The sequence below is a fragment of the Parambassis ranga genome, chromosome 12 (genome assembly GCF_900634625.1).
Source record: "Parambassis ranga chromosome 12, fParRan2.1, whole genome shotgun sequence".
NCBI lineage: Eukaryota > Metazoa > Chordata > Actinopteri > Ambassidae > Parambassis > Parambassis ranga.
Window position 1 is genome coordinate 13,287,828 of NC_041032.1, and position 20,525 is coordinate 13,308,352.

Consider the following 20,525-nt stretch of genomic DNA (forward strand, 5'->3'; position numbering starts at 1 on the left):
CACGTCCTGTGCAGACCTTGCTGCGGCTGTCGGTGATCGGATGTAGCGAGCGTACCTTGCACGGCCGGTGCCATGGAATTAAGGATCTGGAAGGAAGAGCTGACATTGGCACAAACTCCTGAGATGAACTGCTGCTGGCCGCACATGTAACCGTACTGAGGACCACACGCCTGTGGAGACACACACACACACACACACACACACACATACAAACGGAGGTTAGCTTTCCACCAGTATGAAGTCATGGGTGAGAGGAAGGTTCAGCGCTACTGAAGACAGAAACCAAAAGGAAAGAACTGCTCAGATGGAAGATTACTGTACACAGAGAGAGAGAGAGAGAGAGAGAGAGAGAGCGGTTCTCTAGAGAGAAGAAGAGAACAGTAAGGAAGCAGGGCTTTAAAATGACCAATAATAACTGGAACATTTAATAACATCTATTAATCCTTTGGCCTCATTTCCTCATATGTCCTTCAGTGTTTACCTTACATTTGGAGGGGAGCTGTGCTAATGACCCTACAATGCTTTAAAGCTAACCGCTAACATTTATGCACAAAAATGTTGTTTTGAGGCTGAAAAGTTTTTGGTGATTTTGCAGGTTAATACAGTGAAAGGGCATCTTTTTACCTAAAGCACGATCTCTTTCTAAACCTAGCCAAGTGTGCCTCAGTGCCATCAACAGCCATCCAAGAAAACGAAATAAACTGAAGCACTTTCCTTTACCTTTGATCCTGCTTGTGTCCCCTGGAGACAATTAATGTTTATATAACATATCACAGTATTCCATGTTTCAGTGGCTAAATGCACAACCCAGCTGATAATTACATTGTGTTGAGAAAAAGGAGCCCTGGACTCATTATTCACTCAACAGTCTAATGTTACATATTAATTCTGATGAGCGCTGAATTTGAGTTTATAAACACAGACCCAGTGTTGAAGCGTGATAGCGATAGCCCCTCATTTGTACTGTACTGTTGTTTCTGTATGTTCTCCCTTTGTTAATCTGGACCTACACAGCTCTTGCATCTGCACAGTTGTCTCACAGCATTCTGTTACATTCCCAGGACTGGAAGCCAGATTGGGAAGCATGTCAAGCCCCACTGTTTCCACAGAGTCCAAAGGTCTAGTGAACATATACTTTGCTGCCCAGTTTCATGCAGGAAATATGCAGACATCATTCCTTCAGTTCTGTTTGCTATAGAAAATATAGAACACGTCCTCCTCACCAGAAAGCCTCCACTGGGATTGGTCACCAGCGTGCTTCCCATGGTCATGTTCTCCTTGACTTCACGCAAGTTGGGAATGGTTGTGTTTTCTAAAAAAAAAAAATAAAAAAATTGGATGAATAAACAGGGTGAGACAAACAGAAAGCAGCACAGAGGAAGAACAGCTGGACACATTCTTTTCTTCCATTTTCCCACAGGAAGAGCGCCGCTCGCCCTCCGCTCAGACTTCCGTCTGTCCTGAAGATGCAGCGAGAGGCTGACGTGTGGTTAAATATAGTTTGTTTCATTACTTTTCATTAAGTGCTGTGTGTAGCTCACAGCTATTAACAGCGGATACGAGGCACAAATATTTTGTTGATAAACAAACCCAGTTGTTGTAAAGTTGAAATGGACAAAATCATGAAGCAATCACAACATGTGGCTAAAATTAGCAGCTATCGCCTCAGCTTGGGAATGCTTTGGACCTGACTTTTTTTTTTTTTTTTTTTTTGCTGGGGGATCCACATATTCACATGCCATTTTAATTTAGAATCAAGCTCCCTACAGGGACAGTTTAATTTTCAATTCTTATTAGCAACACACACAGATAGATAGATAGATAGATAGATAGATAGATAGATAGATAGATAGATAGATAGATAGATAGATAGATAGATAGATAGATAGATAGATAGATGAATTGTATCTTCAAAAAACCTACTTTACCCATAAACTATTCTAAAAATTGAGCTAAGCTGTTGTATTTATGTGTAATAAATTAATTCTCATGTAGCAGTCCATTTACCTGGTTAAATTGTGTGAATACATACATTTCTGTTACTCCAAACGATCTCTCTCTCTCGCTCTGTGTATCTGTTTCCATTGCTCAAACTCAGAAAAAGACAAGAAGAAAAAGGAGAAGAAGAAAAAGAAGAAGAAGGAGAAGGAGAAGAAGAAGGAGAAGAAGGAGTGGGGCCTGGAAGCGGCTGTGGAGCAGAATAAAGGCTTTGTCCTCTGAGACGCCTGATCTGAACACATCACACCTCTCACCTATCGCAGAGTTAAATAATGTGGCTTCTGGTGGAGAGCAGTTTTACTTAAAGCCAAGCTACAGTGTGTCACCGTGCTCTGCAGCTGCAGAATAACTACGTGCACAACAGTAACAGTTTTCCAACCAGCGTGTAAACATATTGCAGAACTGTTTAACAGACAAGCCCAAAATCATCATGGGTGTTAAACGTTCTTGCCAGAATTTCATCATGCATGATCGTCGTGGCAACACCGCCGTTCAGTTTTTACTGGTCGGATGGAAGAGCGATTAAAAATTACAACACAACAACCACACACAGTTAACTTTGCTCATTATGGTTTGGCCGTGCTGGTGCTGCTCTGGCGGCGTCAGACTCCGGGGCGTCGTCAGCGGGCATGGACCGGAATGACGAGGTATTTTTCTGCTATTACAACTTCCACATGTTCTCAAGAACAACGTCTGACTACACAGAAGGTAACAACAAGGATAACGCCGCTCACTGCCGCCATGTGAGTGCTCCTCAGTTTGTTGCTGATGAGGCTCTGGCTCCAGCTCAGAGTGTTTTCCAGACTAAACTTGAGTTTGGAAGACTTCAGCCAAACTCATCCAACATAAAACAAACACAGCACTCGCTGCACGGCTGGGTCCACCATCAGCTGTGAAAGCCGATCATTTACCAACAGCAGCTGAACCCATGCTGCTGTTTCACGATAACTCTAAAGGTGTGAACAGGTGGTGTTACACACACACACTAGTTTTGCCTTATCCTGTGTGTCCACACACACACTAATGAGCGCTAACAGAGGCAGAGCAGCCCGCTGGCCTGGGAGCTGAGTGTGTTTGTTTCATTAAGATAAATTGAAAGATTGAAACATTAAAACCTTGTTTATTTACTGTCTTCCTGCTCAGATAGGCCTAAATTCCTCCCCAGGAAATCCACTCAGATATGCAGTTTACCCAAACACACAGCAGCGTAATTACACACAGCAAACTGCATTAGGATCCACAGTATCATACATGAAGGGAGCAGATCTGCTCATCTCAGCTTTGACCTTTGACCTTACACTACCAACTCTGGACATTTGTGCAAGCATGCACGAGGATGGAGAACATGCGTTAGTCTTACTGGGAAGCTCCAGTTTGACACAGGTGTTGTCCCCCCTCCCCACAGGACATTTGTAGACGTCTCCTGTCCGTTTAGCTGGTTGGCCCGACAGCGGTGATCCGATCAGAACCCTGCAAAAAAAAAAGAAAGAAGGAACACTTGAGAAATTGGTCTGAAATCCAGCCAAAAACCACAACAATTATGATAACAAGCACTGTTCACGTTATTATTACAGAAACGAAGGGTTGGCAGGTTGGAGGTGGCGACAGTCAGGTCCACAACTGTTCAGACTTTATTATCCTTAGATAGTTAAACACAAACCACAGGTTCATTAAGCTCATATAGTGTGTTATTATAGGCCTGATACAGCATCTGACAATAAACAGTTAATTCTCATCTCCACACTTATAAAACTATAATAGTTTGCAGATGAGTGCAGTGTTATATAGTGTCAAACAACACAACTGTGTTGCTCTACATGTCCATGTCATCCAGCTTCATCTAAACACTCGGGCTTATTAACATTCCTCATCCCTAATGGGGCCTGGTCAGAGTGGCAGAGAGGAACAACAACACTCTGCTCCGGCTGCCTGTGAGGAACATTACAACAGCATCATCACACACAACAGGTGATGTCACCCTGTGAATAAGTGTCAGATAAACAAGTGTAATGACATCAAGTTAGTGTTAGCTGGCTGTTAGCATTTAACTGCTAATACAGACCTAGCTTGACTGGTGACATTTAGTCTGGGCCTGTTTGGTTTTTATTTACTGGTATTTATTTTTGTCTGAATGTGAGAACACGCGACACATATAGAAAACCAAACAGAATGTTTTCACACCTTACAGCAGGAAGTTGGTTAGTTTTAGCTTAAGACTTCTGCCTGAGTCTACTTCTTCTGAGTCTTACAGGAAGAAGACAAATCTTCAAGTCATCCAAAGTTACCAGAAATTAAGACGAATCATCTGTGCTGCATGTAAGAACGTTTTCTCTTTTTTATGCAGCTGATTCACTTAAACGGCGCCGAGGGTGGAGACCTGCTGGAGACATCTGCAACTAATCAGTCACTTCTCAGTTATGGCAACCTGTGTGTAACATCACCATGAGATTGTGATGCATTTTCATTAAAAATCCTCCCACACAGAGCTGCTCTGGGAACTGCACATCACCTCTGAATTTATCTGTGTGAATGTCTCCAGCACTCAGCGTCCTGTCAGCCTGCTCCGTCCGTCTTCTCAGGGTCGACTCTTACCTCCTGTTTGGTGGTTGCTGCTTCTCTTTGAACGGGAACTAAAAGGCTACAGGGCTGCACACGGACGAGGTTTAGGCACAGCTGGCTCTGCTGATTAGCAGTGAGTGAATTACTGTAACCGATCTCACATGAATTCGATAAGATCATTACTGCAGAGCAGCGCCAGGTACACACACGTGGGAGGGAATCAGACAAGTTGAAGAAAAGCAAAGCTGAAGTAACTGAAGGAGAACTGTAGAGACATATTAACCACACTCTAATAGCCTTTAACGAGGCTTTAACAGCGTGTTCTCAGACTGTTTCAGCAGGGAGCCATGGGTGCTTGCTTCAGTGTATTTACAGGCTGGGTATGTGGATACTCTGCTGCACAGTTTATGGTTAACAGTGAGCAGTAAAAACAAGGATCCTCGTCACAGCAGCAGCAGCTGGTGCGCTCTCATCTCATCTGAGTTTTACAGGTGGATTCAGGTTTGTCGCTTGTGCTTCTGGCATTGACTGCTTGTAAATAACATAAAATAAAATGCTCTCGGCTGAGGACATCTTTGTCCAGGCCTCTTTAAAATAGTATTTAATCTCTGACATTTGAGACCTGATCTTCAGACTGCAGCAACATGAAGAGGGGGCTCATGGGTCGCAGTGGCGCAGTGGTATAGCAGGGTTGTCCAATAACCGGAAGGTTGGTGGTTCTATCCCAACTCCTCCCTAGTCACTGTTGTGTGTTCTTGGGCAAGACACTTCACCCTAGCCTGTGGCGCGCCTTGCTAGTCATTGTATGACACTGCTTGGCAGCAGCCTTAAAGAATTTCCCTCTGGGATTACTAAAGTATCTAAAAAATAAAAAATAAATAAAAAAAATATCGGCAGTGATTGTCACCTTCCACTTTATACTGATGTTGTCAGCTGTAAAGCAAATTTCTTTTTACACATCTTTAGAGTCATGTTTTGGGGTTGTGCTACCATTAGAGAAGTTCAATTATCTCAGGGTCTTTTTCACAAGTTGATCAGATTGACGTGCGGTAACCCTTCCTGCATCTCATCACCTCATCTTTGAGTTTTTCCTTCACAGGGTGTGAAGCTCGGACAGCCGAGTGTAGAGCCGCAGCTGAGAGGAGACAGTTGAGGTGATTTGGGGGTCTAGGGGTTAGGATGCCCCCCCTGGTGAGGACGTCCTGCGGCAGACCCAGACCTCATTATATCTCTCAGCTGGCCTGGTAACACCTTGGTATCCCCTCAGATGAGGCGGCTTATAAGGCGGCTGCTGCCATCATGATTAGTGTAAGAGAATGGATGGTTGTTTTGGGGCAACTTGAAAAAGTAAATAAATGATATTGGTCTGTTTTAGCTGTTTATTGGTCTCCACCAGTTTATCTATAATTGCTGGACTGTATCTGTATCTGTGCTGTTAAATGCTAAGCAGCTCTACAAGGGTTAACTTATCTTTTTTTCTCTTGCGCCATATTGAAAGTGTTTGGAAAACTTTGCTAATAAGATGCACTTGGTGATTTTTATTTTGAAATATCAACCCATGAGATCATCATCATCATGTTAAATGTGGTGCAACATGCTCGGCCTCTTCATAACCTCAGTTCAACTGATGACACTCACCATTTCCCCTCGCTGTTTTCAAACTGCTGGACAGTGTAGCCGAACATGTCCTCCAGCGGCCCGCTGAACGACAGGCTGTTCTTCTGGTCCACGTTAAAGGACAACACACATGCCAGCAGCACTGCAAGCAGAAGAAAGAGTGAGAGAAGGTTATAAGATTCAATGCATGGCTGGGAGCGAGCGTCGCTCTCAAGAGAGAGTCTGTATTAAATAAACTGACCGATAAATAAATGCTGAAACATGAGATGTGTGGAACAAACATTCTTTGCACACTCAGGATGCCACTTAATGAAAAACAAACAGATACAATCTTGTTGTAATAAATAAAAGAAGCAGATTTAGGTAATCTAGCCACAAAATAATTCTAATTGGACAATAATTGAAGATGGAAACGATATGAGGGACGAACTTTGTGAACCATATCTCATACACACACACACACACACACACAGACACACTCATTCATTCTGTAGGACGGTGCAGGAATGTGGAGCACCAGTGTGAAGCTCTCTGGTCAGGCTTCAGTCTGACCTGCAGGACAATGGCTTCTTCTCTGCACTCCTCGCAGTCTGGGCCTGTCTGTCACTGAGCTGAGTATATCACAGAGGCTCGATATAAATCCATCCATGTCTCATTGTGCCGACACCACAATGACACTCTTTATGTTTACTGTGCCAGAGGAATTCCTCCAGTGTCATTTATTCAATTGGTGAACTTGTGAGGGGAACGCAAAGGAGGAGGAGGAGAACTTGGACCACATACACAGAGACACAGATAAAAGGCAGCTATTTGTACTTTAATGATGATGATGATGTTTTGTGTCTAACCCAAAGAACCACCATATTAAGTCTGAACTGAAGGAACGTTTGGAGTCAGTTGTTCCACCACATGGATTCAGAGAGCTACAGGATGGATGGCCCGATAAGTGATCAACTCATGATCAACAGAGGATGAAACTAATCAACCTGTTTTCATTCTGCAGTCCTATTGATTTACATATTTGTTTATCTTATGAGAATTTTACCTGTGTCTTTTAAAGCTACAGCTTGGAAATGTTGTCGCCTCCTTCTGGCACTGAGAGGAATTACAGAAACAAAGTCTCTTGTTAACAGGACAAGCTTCATAGACCCCGTTCACACTGGGAAAATCAGGTCTGAACACACATGCGGCTAGCGAATCCTGCTATGACATCATACTTCCAGTTCACAGGGACAGTGTCCGGGTCGTCCGGGACAAAAACACCACAAAAAAGATGCACAACGTATGCGCACACACGGTCGTACCGCGGCCTGAACGGACTCTGTATATTATGAGGCGCCATCTAGCGGTTTGGAGGACAACAAACAAGCCGGATTACGCTGGATTGAATGCGGACATGTGTGTGTGAAAGCCAGATTTGAAAATAGGTCTGAATGTATCCAGCTTAAAGCTTAAAGGCTATCTGGATTCAATCCTACTCTAGCTGGATTGACTTTCTCCAGTGTAAACAAGACCATAGAAGGAGGCAATACAAACAGAGATCATGTATGTGGTCCACAATCCAGGACATACATTATGTGCAATCATGGCCCCTCTCACTGTTTCTTATAAACACAGGAGTTGTATAAACACTCTCCTGCCAGTCATGTTTAGATGTTGATCACTTATATGAGATGACTCTTTTTACATTCCCACAGAGAGACACGCAAACCTGCAGTCATACACACCAGTCCCAGCCAAGACATACTATCCTCTCTGCTTCTCCTCTGTCCTTCCTCCACTTCCTCTGTGACCCCCTTTTCAATTTTTCAGAGAGGCTCCAGTTCCTGTTCCTATTAGCTGATTATAGACATCGCCTCAATCCACGAGTACACACACACACACACACGCACACATATACGCACAACCAGCTAATTTAGCTGATTTAAAATGGCTTTGAGCCAGTCGGGCTTTTTGCATTTATCACAGACGGAGCTCGAGTGCATTTTAGAGTCATGCTGGTCTGAACCTTAAATCATACTGAGGTGTCCTCTCTTCACTGACACATATTTTGTGCGTACCAGTCTCATTGTGGAGCACTCGTCGTGTCCTCTTGGCCCAAATCACCACCAGTCAGTTATGTAACTGTCTATTTTTGTGAGCTAACAACTGCCCTGGAAAACCAATAAGCAGCCTTGTCCCTTTGTGGATGGAAATGGACTCTGAGGCACTGGGCATAGAAATTTGTCCATCACTGTCTGGAGGGTTCATACTGTCCTCGATCACACATGGTGGACGTCTCTGTCCATACCAGATACCAGGAATATGAGTGGATTTCTAAAGATGTTTATGGTCCCCGGAGTATGACTCCTATTCAATATGGTCAATAGGACTATATATGATGATGATGATGATGTACATAAACATGATGACATCACTCCTACTCTTATTACAGAGCCTGTAGGAAGGACACGATGGTGGCTGACCGCCACTACAGACCTTTATGTCGACAGAGGAGATGTGTCTTGATAGTACCATAGGTCTGTTTAAGATCATGCTCCATGTGGTCCTGATTGATCCTGGCAGTCAGTCAGCCACACTATCCCGCAATAAAGCCCTGCCGCTCCTTCGGCTACAGCTATCAAAACCAAAACGTTTAAACAATTCTGCACGACATCCAGCAATCGAGTAGCAGTAAAGTCCGAAAGCAGCAGCACAGATTAGCAGCTGTTGGCCTGCGAGACATCAAACCAGCAATAAAAGTCACCCAACTCAGCACCTGTAGGCTTCAAAGCCGGGTTCTGCTACAGTAAAAACACACACGCCCGACTGGCACCTGCTCATCTGTAGCATTACTAACCAGCTATAAACGGCTTTAAGGCTTAACGCGAATCAGCACCTGTGGGCAGTCATTAAGTAAGTCTGAAACCTTAATTAGCTGTCATGTGGAACGTGTCAGCTGTAAAGTTGATCCCTGACATGACACATGAAATCAAAGTCAGCTCTGATGTCTACTAAGAGATGGCTGCATGTGTGTTTAATGGACGGAGCAATGTTTGACCCGCCAAAGGAAAAAGTTCACAAAGGGCACTGGGTGGGTCCTGGAACTGTTCTCAACCATATGCTGGCATTTAACAACAGACGATCCTGGAAAGGAGATTCATACTCTGGCATGGCCGTGGGCAGCCCAGAGTCATGAAGCTGAAATATTTCCAGATTTCCTCCTTTGTTCTTTTATCTGTTTTTCTTTCTTTCTTCTCTGCTGCTCTTCTTCTTTTCCCTCCACCTTCCCTAACAATCCTCCCCTGACTTTTAACTTTCTGCTTGTTTCTTGTGCTCCACACCTTCCTCTGCGATCACTCCTGGGATGGTTATCACCAGCTGAACGTCTGCTGCTTTTATTCTTGGCAAAAATGCAGGCTGTGGGTGTGCAGTGGGGGCACAGGAGGCCATGCATGTAGGCCTCTTTGTGTCTTTATAAGCAAAGGGGGCTGAATTCCTTGGAGTTGTAGCAATATCGCCTGTAAGAAGAGGATAAGTAAGACGAGCCAGCGTGATCAGAAACCCACAGAGTCCGAGCTGCAGCTCAGTGAAGCTGTGCACTGACCCGACAAAGAGGATGTGTGAGCTGCACATCACACGTAGCTGTGAACTCAGAAAAAAAAAGCATGATGCCTGAAAATATGATTAACAGGTGTGAGATTATCTTTTCCATCAAACGGACGTGAGAGGGATGAAAAGCATGTCTGAAATGATTCCGGTCTGCTAAACCCTGTGTAACCTTTTAAAAAAACAGACTTGTTCATGGCAAGTCAGATGATCAATATATTTGGAAGGAAAAGTGGAAACGATATAAGCTGACACACCCCGATCTGTACACAAAAATCAAACTTAACAATGTTGTTTGGAGTCATATTCAGGGAAATGTGCATCACATTTTGTGGTAGCATCATACAGATGGACACATAAGCTAGTGGAGCTTTGCAAAAAAAAAGCTAACAGCAATCATTTCATCATTATTAACCTCTTAAAACAGGCAACATATCCAAAGAATTCAGTAGCCCGTGGGGCCCCAATGGCCCCTTCTTGCCTGGGGCCCTTATAGTTTCTAGCAGCAGCTCTGGCTGTCCCTATTTTAGATTAACCAAATATTTTTCAATGTACAGATTTAACTGTTAAATATTTGCTAAATGATGTTAGCTAACCTAAATCCTCAGCCTTCTCTGTGGTTTTTTTTCTGTGATGCTAACCAGAAGTGAAAAATTACTGTCATGTCTCATGTCATGGTAGCTCAGCTCAGCTCAGCTCTAATAACACAACTAAGACCTTAGTGTCACATTTCAACAGGGAACACACCGATGACTCCCTGCTTGCTATATTTAATCTGGTTCCTCTCCTCCATTCAGTATTTCTTCCATCTGTATGTCCCTCAAGAACATCATCCATCTCTCTACTATATTTTTTCCGTCCATTCATCTTCGTCTGTCCCTCCCTCCAGACTCTCTAGTTCTCTTTAGTTGTCTCACATCATCCCTTCATTCACAGACTCAACGCGTCGCCTTCACAGTGTCATGTTTCACTTTGTGAAACTTCCAGATGTATCCTCCAGAGCTCACTGGAGCAGAAAACATCCAGGCTTACAAGCTGAGACTCTCACATGACATCACTCCCCTGACGACTGTCAAAGCTTTCATCCCCTCTCCTAACTTCTCTCTCTTTATAATGCAGGGGGCGGCTGACGCTCCCCTGCCCATATCCCTCCAGCAGACACACAGATGTCTGTAAAATCTGCTGATCAGCACAGTTTTTTATGTACATGGATAAGTGTGTGTGTGAACTAAAAATACACACAGACACACACACACAAGGGTCAAAGAGTGACCTCCATGCAGAATCAATAAGGAGGAATAATTAGGCATGAAGGAAAGCGTGACAGAGACCCATTTATTAAACCTACGGTAAATAGAAAAATGACTTCCAATAACACACTTACAGAGCATGATTACACTCTTACAAGTTGACAGTGCTGTTTATTTGTGCTATCTTTTTAATAATGAAGCCAGACTCCCACTTAACAGACCTACACACTGATCCACAGGCCACTTACGCTGCTTAAATTTTCATTAGAGTGCTTCTAGCTGCACGGACCGACATAATTAATTTAGAGGATAAACTCAAAGATGCATCTGTTTTATGAAGCTGACCAGTGCTATTTACAGAAGAGGACCACGCTCTCCTGGCAGCATGCCTACTAAACATGAGAAGATTAGAACCAGGAGGCAATTAGCTTAGCTTAGCTTAGCTTAGCATGAAGATCTGGATCCGATCAGAGTTTCATCTAAAGCTCATCAATCAACGTGTACACTTTCACCTTTGTTTTCTAGCCTATCTTCACCTGGAGGACGCCTAAACACCTAGAAGTGAGGCCACAACATCTGGACAGCCCCCTGGTGGCTGGATGGAGTATAGGTGATAAACCTCGCCTCCTCCATGTTAGCGGACGGTTTGTGGCTACTTCTCATCACGCTGATCAGACGTCATGTGCTTCTTTTATTAATACTTTGGTTAATAATAAACCAATTATGGCACTGCGCGGACCACCTCTAAACTTCTACCACTCTGGATCCAAGATGGCACCATTTTCCAACATTACAGCGCCTGCATGCACGATATTTTGTGTTTTATTTGTGCTCTCAGAAGCATCTAACTTGAAATGTTTGTTTAGTGGAGGATCGATGTAATCGTTACCTGGGGATGTTCTGCAAATACTAAACAAAGATTAAAAAGGAAAAGCTCCACAGAAATAATGATTACTTACAAGCGCTCTCCTCTGTTATTAAAGCGTCTGCACAGCGCTGACTGTACACACCACTGTGACACATTTAACAACACACAGACAGTGTGATGACAGATTTAAGGGCCTCTAAAGAAGGAGATGTTTGGTTTGACAACACTTTATTCAAGGTGAAATACTGAGTGACTGATTGAGACCTGTGTGACTGTGACTGTGCCCACATCAGCGTGTGGACATGCGCTCAGCATGGGGTGAGCTCTGCTTCTGTCAACACACACTCGCTCTCTGTGTGAAGCACACAGATGTGTTTAAAATGTGTGTTTCTCCGCTGTGCAGGAAGAGACAAACACACAACAATTAAAATTAAAAAACTGATACACACAAAAAGCATCTCCTTCTTTCCTCCTTGCTACATGCAGCCCTTTTATCCTCTGCAGATGTTTCTAGAAGGAAAAGTTTTCGCCTGTCTTCACCAGCTGCACTGGACGTGTTAACGTTATTCATGGCTGAGACCAGGACCCTGGCCCTGACCTGCCGTTTAAACTAACAGAAAGTGTTGGTGACTGACTGGATTAGTGTGGAATAACTGTTTATGTTGCTCCAGAGCAGATAACCTTGGTGGAGACTGACAGAAAAAAAAGAGTCTAATTCTTTCATATAAATCATACTGACAGTTAAATACTGAACTATTTCGACCTGCAGCACACTGAGGAAGGGAAGGGTCCTGATAATCCAACATGTACACTCAGTCCAGGCCACACTTGGCCTTTGTTTGAATTGTTGCTTGATAATATAAGGACCCACACTCACAGAGGGTTAGATTAGGGTGCCGGCCCTGTCCTGAACTGTTATTATTCCATTCTTATGTCGCAACAAGGACTGCAGCCATCCATCTACTAGCGCCATTGTGAGAGGAAATAAGACAAAAATCTATGACAAACTTCCAAAAACCCTTTTCAGGCCACAGTGGTTCAAACATCTCCCTTCTCTTAAGACTTTTAAAGTGATCAAATGCAACAGTAAAGCTCTACCATCTCTGTAGGAACATCATCATGATCAGCATGGCCTCTCATTGCAGAGGTTAATGCGAACACGTTGCTTCAGGCAGACGCCACAGCTCCCCTAAGATGCCAGTTTGATGGATAGCTCGGGCCCTCCGCTGGCTTGGAGGGGGGAGGGGGGGGGGCATGGGGGAGGGAGTCCTGGACAGGCCTGGTGCACAGATGCAGCATTTACTCTGGCTGCACAAACACATGTGTGTCCAGGATCTGAGGCTATCAGCACTTAGCAGGTCCTGGGAGAACCCCAGAGGACTGCAAGTATGTGTTTGTGTGTAGGTACGTCTGAAGTGTTTCTTCTGGCAAAGCATTCTGAGGTCTTGGTGGGCACTTGCTGACAAAAACAAGGAAATGACTCCAGACAAAGCTAAATCCTGTTTTATGAAGAAAACACTTTATCACAAGTTACACCCAAAAAAAAAACAACTTTTCACATGAATACGAAGAAACGAGTTCAACTTCAGACCTGTTACAAATGCAGTGATGATGTCATAAAATGTTTTCCTGCTGTTAATAAAGGAGGAATGAGGGTGGAGCTGGTGGTTTAACTTTACATTTTGACTGATGTGCTTCCTCTCTGAACTTTAAATGTGAGTTTTGATACGGTAGCTTAGCCTAGCTTAGCTTAAAGAGTGGTAGATCTTCATTAAGGCCCAGATAAATAAACATGTCGTGTCATGACTGGGTTAAAGGTTCTTGCTCAAGCGCACACTTGACCAACCTGGTGGTTTGTGGACAACCGCTCCACCACCTGAGCCACAGCTCCTGTTGAGACACTTGGGCTGAAGTGGCCACAAAGCTGCACATGAACACACGTGTGTGTGAAAGGTCAGGAACTCTATATATCATTCGAAATAGGATTGGTTTCTTCGTTCAAGATGGCCGCCACATACTTCTTGTTCACTACTCAGGTCTTGCTTCAAACTAACATCCCAGCAGTGTGGGCAACAACATGCAGTGTTGATGTTTCTGCTGCTTATGTGAGGCTTTACTTCACACTTAAGGAGGGCGAAGTAAAGCCTGTTATAACACAGCACATCAAGGAGACCAGGCCTCCTCTCTGTGTGGAGAACAGAAGCAGCGGTCATCCATTTGTCTCATTAACCTCTGCACTTTTCACTCTTCTCCTCTTTGTTGTTGCTGAAACTGAAAATCTTCCTCCCACCACAGATTCTCGGTGAAGCGCCTCCCTCTGACTCCTCTATCGTCTCGCCCTGTTTTTATGCCTTCTCCCCTTTGCCTCCCTGTCTGCCCCCGCTGCCTCCGCCTCCACCTCCCTCCTCTGATTCCTCACAACAAATGTGCCCTGCCAAAGGTCACATGACCAAAAAATACCTCAAGCTATCTGTGGAGAGATAGGAACGAATTCCAGCAAATAACTGATAACTTCTGCAGCTCAACTTAAAGTAAATATGAAGTTTATGTGCCTAATATCATACTTGAGGTAAATTATGTGTTATCTATATGTAAACCAGGGAGGGCGCAGTGGGGTGAAGAGGAGGCTCCTGAAAGCTGTAACAGCCCGAGGAAAAGTGTTGACGAGTGAAGAAGTGTGAAGCACACTCAGAATGCTTTTATGTGTGTTTATACATGTGTGTGGCGTAACCTTCCCTGGAGGTCACGACCTTTGTAAGCTGACACGACGTCATTCATGACAAAATGTAAAAAAGTGTGTCTGTGTGTGTTAGTTTAAAGGGAGGATTTGTGCTCTTATCTCCACATCATGTGAGTTTATTTTTAGGATTAGAGGCAGATTATGTTTTTAAACACCACACGCACACACACACACACACACACACCTACACATACACATACAGCAAGAAAAGTCCTGCATGAAGCTGCTAAAACTATAAGACTTGTGGAGATGACTTCACATTTGCAAGAGAAAATGTTTGGTACAAGCATCACCGTGGCAACCACTTTTGTTTTTTTTAATGTTGCTCCCTGTCTGCAGGCAGATGACTCAGTTCTGTGGCAGAACTCTGCCCGAGTGTCATTTACTGCCTGTCGTCATTCACATGCACATAACAGACAGTGTTTATTTTTAGGCTGCCTCTGCGTTTGCTGCGTACGTACCGCAGTACACGAACTATAGATCAGGCCGAAACACACACAGGTGTGAAATCATGAAATCAGGGTGTGGGTGCTGATGGTTTTCAGCTAACTGCAGAGACCATCAAAACATTTTCTATATTTGGATTTTCAAAATAAGACGCTGTCCATGTAATCCAGGTGTAGTATTACATTTTTTACGGCCTACCTTTGGTCGGGGTAACTGCGTTCATTTCCTGTGAAGTATTCTGAAGTATTCTTTGAAGAAACACTAGCGCATATTGACAGTTTTGAGTATATGTATAAACTCTTGAAGGCAAGTTTACATTCATGTGAGCTCTGGCCTGTTGAGGACTAAGGAGAAATTACACATAATGAAGATAAACAAGCATTTGTACCGGGAGTAAAGGAAATCACACTGTACAGTGCTGAAGGACTGCTGGACTGACCATCCATCTATAATCAAGTGTGAGATGTAAAAAATAACGTGACAGGTCGGAATTGTCAGCTCCCCTCGGCTGTACTGAGTCTTTATGGGGAGTTTCGGTTCATTCTGTTGTTTTTGGCCTCTGCAGGCTGTGGGAAACTTCTGAGGTCCCACAAAACATGACATGCTGGGAAACAAACAGCAGCAGCAAGAGTTAGTGGAGGCAGGTGAAGCAGGTAGAAACTAAAAACATCAAAAAATAGCATAAACCACCTCTGTGTAAACATCAGAACCTGTGTGTGTGTGTGCGTGTGTGGGATGGAAAGTGACTTCAAGGTGGCCAGACAGCATTCATTCTGGAAAAATAGGGGGACTGCTTCTGGTTTTGGTATGAACCACAATATGAGTCAGAATTTCAGTTTGTGTCAGAACCATGATGACCTCTTTCAGTTCTATCTGTGCAGTTTTTGCGTCCTCCATTATTCCAAAGACATGCAGGTTAGGTTAATCTGGCTGTAGGTGTGTGTGCAACAGAAACTTGTGCAGGGTTAGGGATGGATAGCTCCGATTTGACTTTTTGTCTTATGTGTTATGGCGGCCACATGGCTGCACAGACAACAGTCGGTAAAACAGTTACACATCTGCACCCGCCTCAGCGTATGACATGAAGTCATGTGGGTGGCCTCTGTGGTTTCACACAGGCTCGGGGCTGCATCTTTGAACCTTCCCTTCAATCGCACAGTTCATCAAGAAATACGTTGTGCTGTGAGCGCAGCTTCCTGCCAAATGAGCAACGTTATCACGTCCTTCACGCATGATGCACAAGCCTCATCTGAAGGAGCGTCATGTGATATAAGTGCATAAAAATCACTTATATAGCATATAAAATGGTCAAATTATATAATCAATTAAGTAATAACATCATCAAGTTGACTAAAGGCTGCAGAAAGACCATCAAATTGTAGAAAAATGGCAAAGAGAGGCAAAGAGAATGACACGTTTAGCAGTACATTTGTCTGACAAATATTAAATTTGGGCCTTTAATATTCCTTTTAATAAGTTAAAAGACTCATTTCTGCAAAAATAAAATGCATACATCATCACTGCAGCGGTCAATTAAGTGAAAGCAAAGACTGTGATGCCTTCTGAAAGCTGATACTCAGGACGTCATTGATCTGAGATGGTATAGATTCTTCCTGTTGTTCATGTATGAGTTCATGTCATGTTTTTCTTACACGAGTGGACAGTGTCTGAAAATGTTTCACTCTATAAAGATGTAGAGCATGTAATTCTTCACCTGAGTCTGACACGCTTTGACAGCTCTCGCAGCTTTTTCTCAACACATCGTCTGGGCAGAACTTTTTTCTTGGTCGTGTCCAAGAACTATTGTGTGATTGGTCAAAATTTCAGAGTGGGCGTGGTGAATGTGGAGTAGGGAGAAAGCTTCTTCAGGTGCACAGAATCCATACACTTCCAAACAATACTGTCTGCCAGACCTGAATGTTATCGGCTCGTTATCATCCCTCATCCAGGTAAACAGATATTTGGGCAAACAAGCAAAGTTTCTGCCTTTGTTCAGCACCAAAAAAAACTTGAAAGCCTGTGTGTGTGCGGTGAGAGGGGTTGCACGAGGAGCTCTGCACACACGTTTCTCATGAAGTATGAAAAAATACGGGCCGAAATTAACTTTGCTCTTGTTGTTGCCACCTCAGAAACACATTTAGATTTCTCTGTTTTCGTGGCCACACCAACCACATGTTGTTAGCTCTCACAGTTTCAGTTCCTGTCGATGGCCGCAGCCGTTCATATAGCATATGTAAATGTGCTGAGCACAAATGTGTGTCAGTCCCCTCTTTCTGTGCCAGGTTGTTTATATGAATGTTAAAATGAATGCAACTGAAGGATTATCTGGGATGTTTAAAAGTCAAGGTGACAGATTTATAGAGCTGTGAACCACAGTTAGTGGTCATACAGACTGAACCATATGTAATGAAACATCCACCTGGATGGATGCTGCTGCTCTCATGCAAGCAAGCACAGGAATACAATAAGGATGCAAGCAGAGGATAAAATCAGAAGCTGTTACTCAGCATTCCTGGTGATACTTGTGCCGCTGCCAGCAGACAGTTTATGTCAGATTAGAGCTGATTGCTGCGGCCCAAAAGATCGAGCTGATTTCAATGAAACATAGGTCAGTCAGTGGAGAATGAAGAGAATGAAGAGAAGGAGGAGGAGGAGGAGACATATTGCTAATGACAGAGATGGCCGGGTTCACTGCTAAGTCTTGCCAAGCTCATAAATTCAATTCCGAGCTTTAATGTCTGAAGACTTATATCCCCCGACCTTACAGCTTTCAATGAATTAAAGTCCTCCGTGGTCATCAGCTGCAGCATTCCGACTGCTCGGGATGAGAAACATACCCAACGGTAAGATGTGGGAAACTGCAGGGGGAGAGCAGCCCAGTCCTGGAAGGAAAGTCCAGGAATCTAAGTCAGCTCGAGTAACGCTTCACCTCTTCTCATGAACATCTACCTGCACACCGGCTCAAACCATGACTGCTGTTTACTGCTTGACATGCTTAAAGGGGGCAGCTTCAGTCAGTCACGTCATCTCAGACTCTGGAGACTCTTTTCCCAAAAACAACACAATTCATTAAATAGAATTGCTGGTTAGTTGCTTTAAGGCGTTCATGCTGCTCATGTCTTTAGTCAGCTTGGTCACTGCTGTACGACATGTTCTGATTGAAGCCAGATGCCCCCTCCCTCACGCTCTCTGCGATACCAAACTCAAACCACCTGCAGCTCCATCTCCGTTAGGAATTTACAGAGATTAAATGCTGCCACTACAATAACCACATGTGGGCCTCTGAGTCAGGCCGAGGTTTGCTCCGGTGGCACAACATGGGATCTCCCAGAATGGCCTCAGACCCTCTGAGGTCAGACGCTCCTGCAGCAACCTCAGGCTGCTGGACCAGGAGAGCTGGGCAGGACAGGACAGAAGACGTCTGTACAAAACTTCTAAAAATGGAGCTAAACATGGCTAAAATGTGGATGTAATAAGACATTTATGTGAGCTTCAACTCCTCCCTTTACACACACACACATACACACTGATCTTTATCTCTAACTCAATTCTCTAATGACCATCACAAGCCAGGATCACATGTAAGCACAGGAATCTGAGAATTAAAGAGAGACGGGCTCTTTTTTCTATTTCTGCTCCTCCTTTCTTCAGATTTAGAGGAAAGGTTTCACTCAAATCTCCCTGTGCTTTCCATAAAGTCTGAAGAACTTGAACTTGACCTTGCCGCTAATTCACTACTGTTGCTCTGGAGCTGAACCTGAGAGCGCAGCATCACCAGAGGGACCCCCCAAAACCAACACAGATATCCGTCCCTGACACAGAGCCCCCCCTCAAAGAGCCCCGAGTGAGGACACTCATTCATCTCCTAAGAGTTAACATCTAATCGCTGCTAATGATAAGTCACTCGTGTTGACTTCACAGATTTCTGCAGGGAAACAAATAAATACATAAACGTGTGAAAGATAATTTGCGCATTTCAAGGTCTTGGCGCCACTCTGAACACCCTGGCATGCACAGCAGTCAGTTAGAAGCAGCATACAGTGATGTGACTGTAATGTCTCCGTTATATGAGGCAGAGTTGTGCTTCTGAAACCAAAAACAATTAAGTGCTGCGCGGTTTCCACCAGGATAAATAACATCTGGCCAATCGAAATGGAAAGTATTTAAAAGGCAGTTTACGGGGACACCGTGGTGCCACTGTGTGCGCGCGTGTGTGTGTGTTTGTTTTTAATCAGCGTGCAGGCAGCGTGAGTGACACACCTAACGGATGCTTTTAGACGCTTCACTTATCAATTATGCAGATGCTATGATCTCAGCTTGTGCGTAAAGACGCGCCGGAGACGTGCAGACGAGGCGCTCTGTGCGCCTGTCACAGGACATTTCATGTAAATATCAGTAAAATAAAATGTCCAATTTCTGATCAGGTTTTACTCACCAACAACTGCCACTGATGTTAAAGTCAGACGTGAACTCAATCCGCGCATCCTGACGCGCAGTGTGTGTGTCCTCTGCCTTCAGTTATTCCGCGGTGGGTTTTTTTAAGGCTTGCTTTTCAGCTTAATCAGAGATCCTCAGAGAAGGAAAAGTCGCTAAATGACCAATAAGAGTCTACACGGCGTTCCCTCTGCCGCTGCATCCGCAGTTTAACACAACAAGTCCCGCTTCAGACAGAGCGCAGAGGAGGAGATCTAGAAGAAGAAGGCGGGTTGTAAGGGGGGGGGGGGGGGGGGCTTGGTCTACCATGGGAAAATGTCCAGTGATGTCTGGAGAGGGGACTACAGTGTTGTACAAAATGTATTGTGTAATAGCTGATCTTTAACTGGTTTGAAGTGTTATTTAATTTAAATGTAAAATGAATTAATTCATTTAAAGGGGCAGTCTGTAAATGTTTTGATTGAAATAAGATTAAAACTTAAAATGAATAAGATTTTAACAAGTTCTGTGTGTTCTTCTTAAGTAAGCATGCTAACCAGATTTAGAGGACAAAATGTCTTTAGTCCAACACAACAATAAACATGGACTTCAGGGCAATTAGTGCAGAAATCACCCATCGAGTGAGTGAGGAAGGGCAGCTAGATGTCCATGCAATACTGGTGGAGTGGTGGATCAACTTCTTTCTTTAACGATGAAAAGTGTTAGATTTGATCATAATTGTTCCTTATTTGCTTCTACATTGCCCACATCAGTCAGTAAACACAAACAGATGTACACTTTTAGTCCCACTTGTCATGATGAAATTGCCGTCAACAACTCAGAAACAACAGTGGCACTTTATGTGGATGAAACACATGAACATGTTAGGAAAGTTTGTTTTTTACCTGTAGAACTACAAGACGTGCAAACTCAAATTAGTAAAATTACTCTGTTTTCACACTCGACCATCTATATAAGTAGCATGTATCCCAGGGGTCCCTGTTCTCCTATACCAGCTGTGTTTTGTGTTGGAAGTTGGGGCGAC

General features: G+C 43.8%; 1 protein-coding gene across 1 annotated transcript in view; it reads right to left on the minus strand.

Annotated features, from left to right (window-relative positions):
* The window catches only part of itga1 (integrin, alpha 1), a 33,443-nt gene extending 13,719 nt beyond the window's left edge, over nucleotides 1–19,724 (minus strand). The window contains exons 1-5 of the mRNA XM_028418139.1: nucleotides 19,503–19,724; nucleotides 6,196–6,316; nucleotides 3,359–3,468; nucleotides 1,224–1,312; nucleotides 56–170 (exon numbers count right to left, since the gene is read on the minus strand). Of these exons, the coding sequence (XP_028273940.1) occupies nucleotides 56–170; nucleotides 1,224–1,312; nucleotides 3,359–3,468; nucleotides 6,196–6,316; nucleotides 19,503–19,551 (484 nt within the window). The 5' untranslated portion in view covers nucleotides 19,552–19,724. The remainder of the gene's footprint in view (nucleotides 1–55; nucleotides 171–1,223; nucleotides 1,313–3,358; nucleotides 3,469–6,195; nucleotides 6,317–19,502) is intronic.
* Between the last annotated feature and the right edge of the window lie 801 nt (nucleotides 19,725–20,525).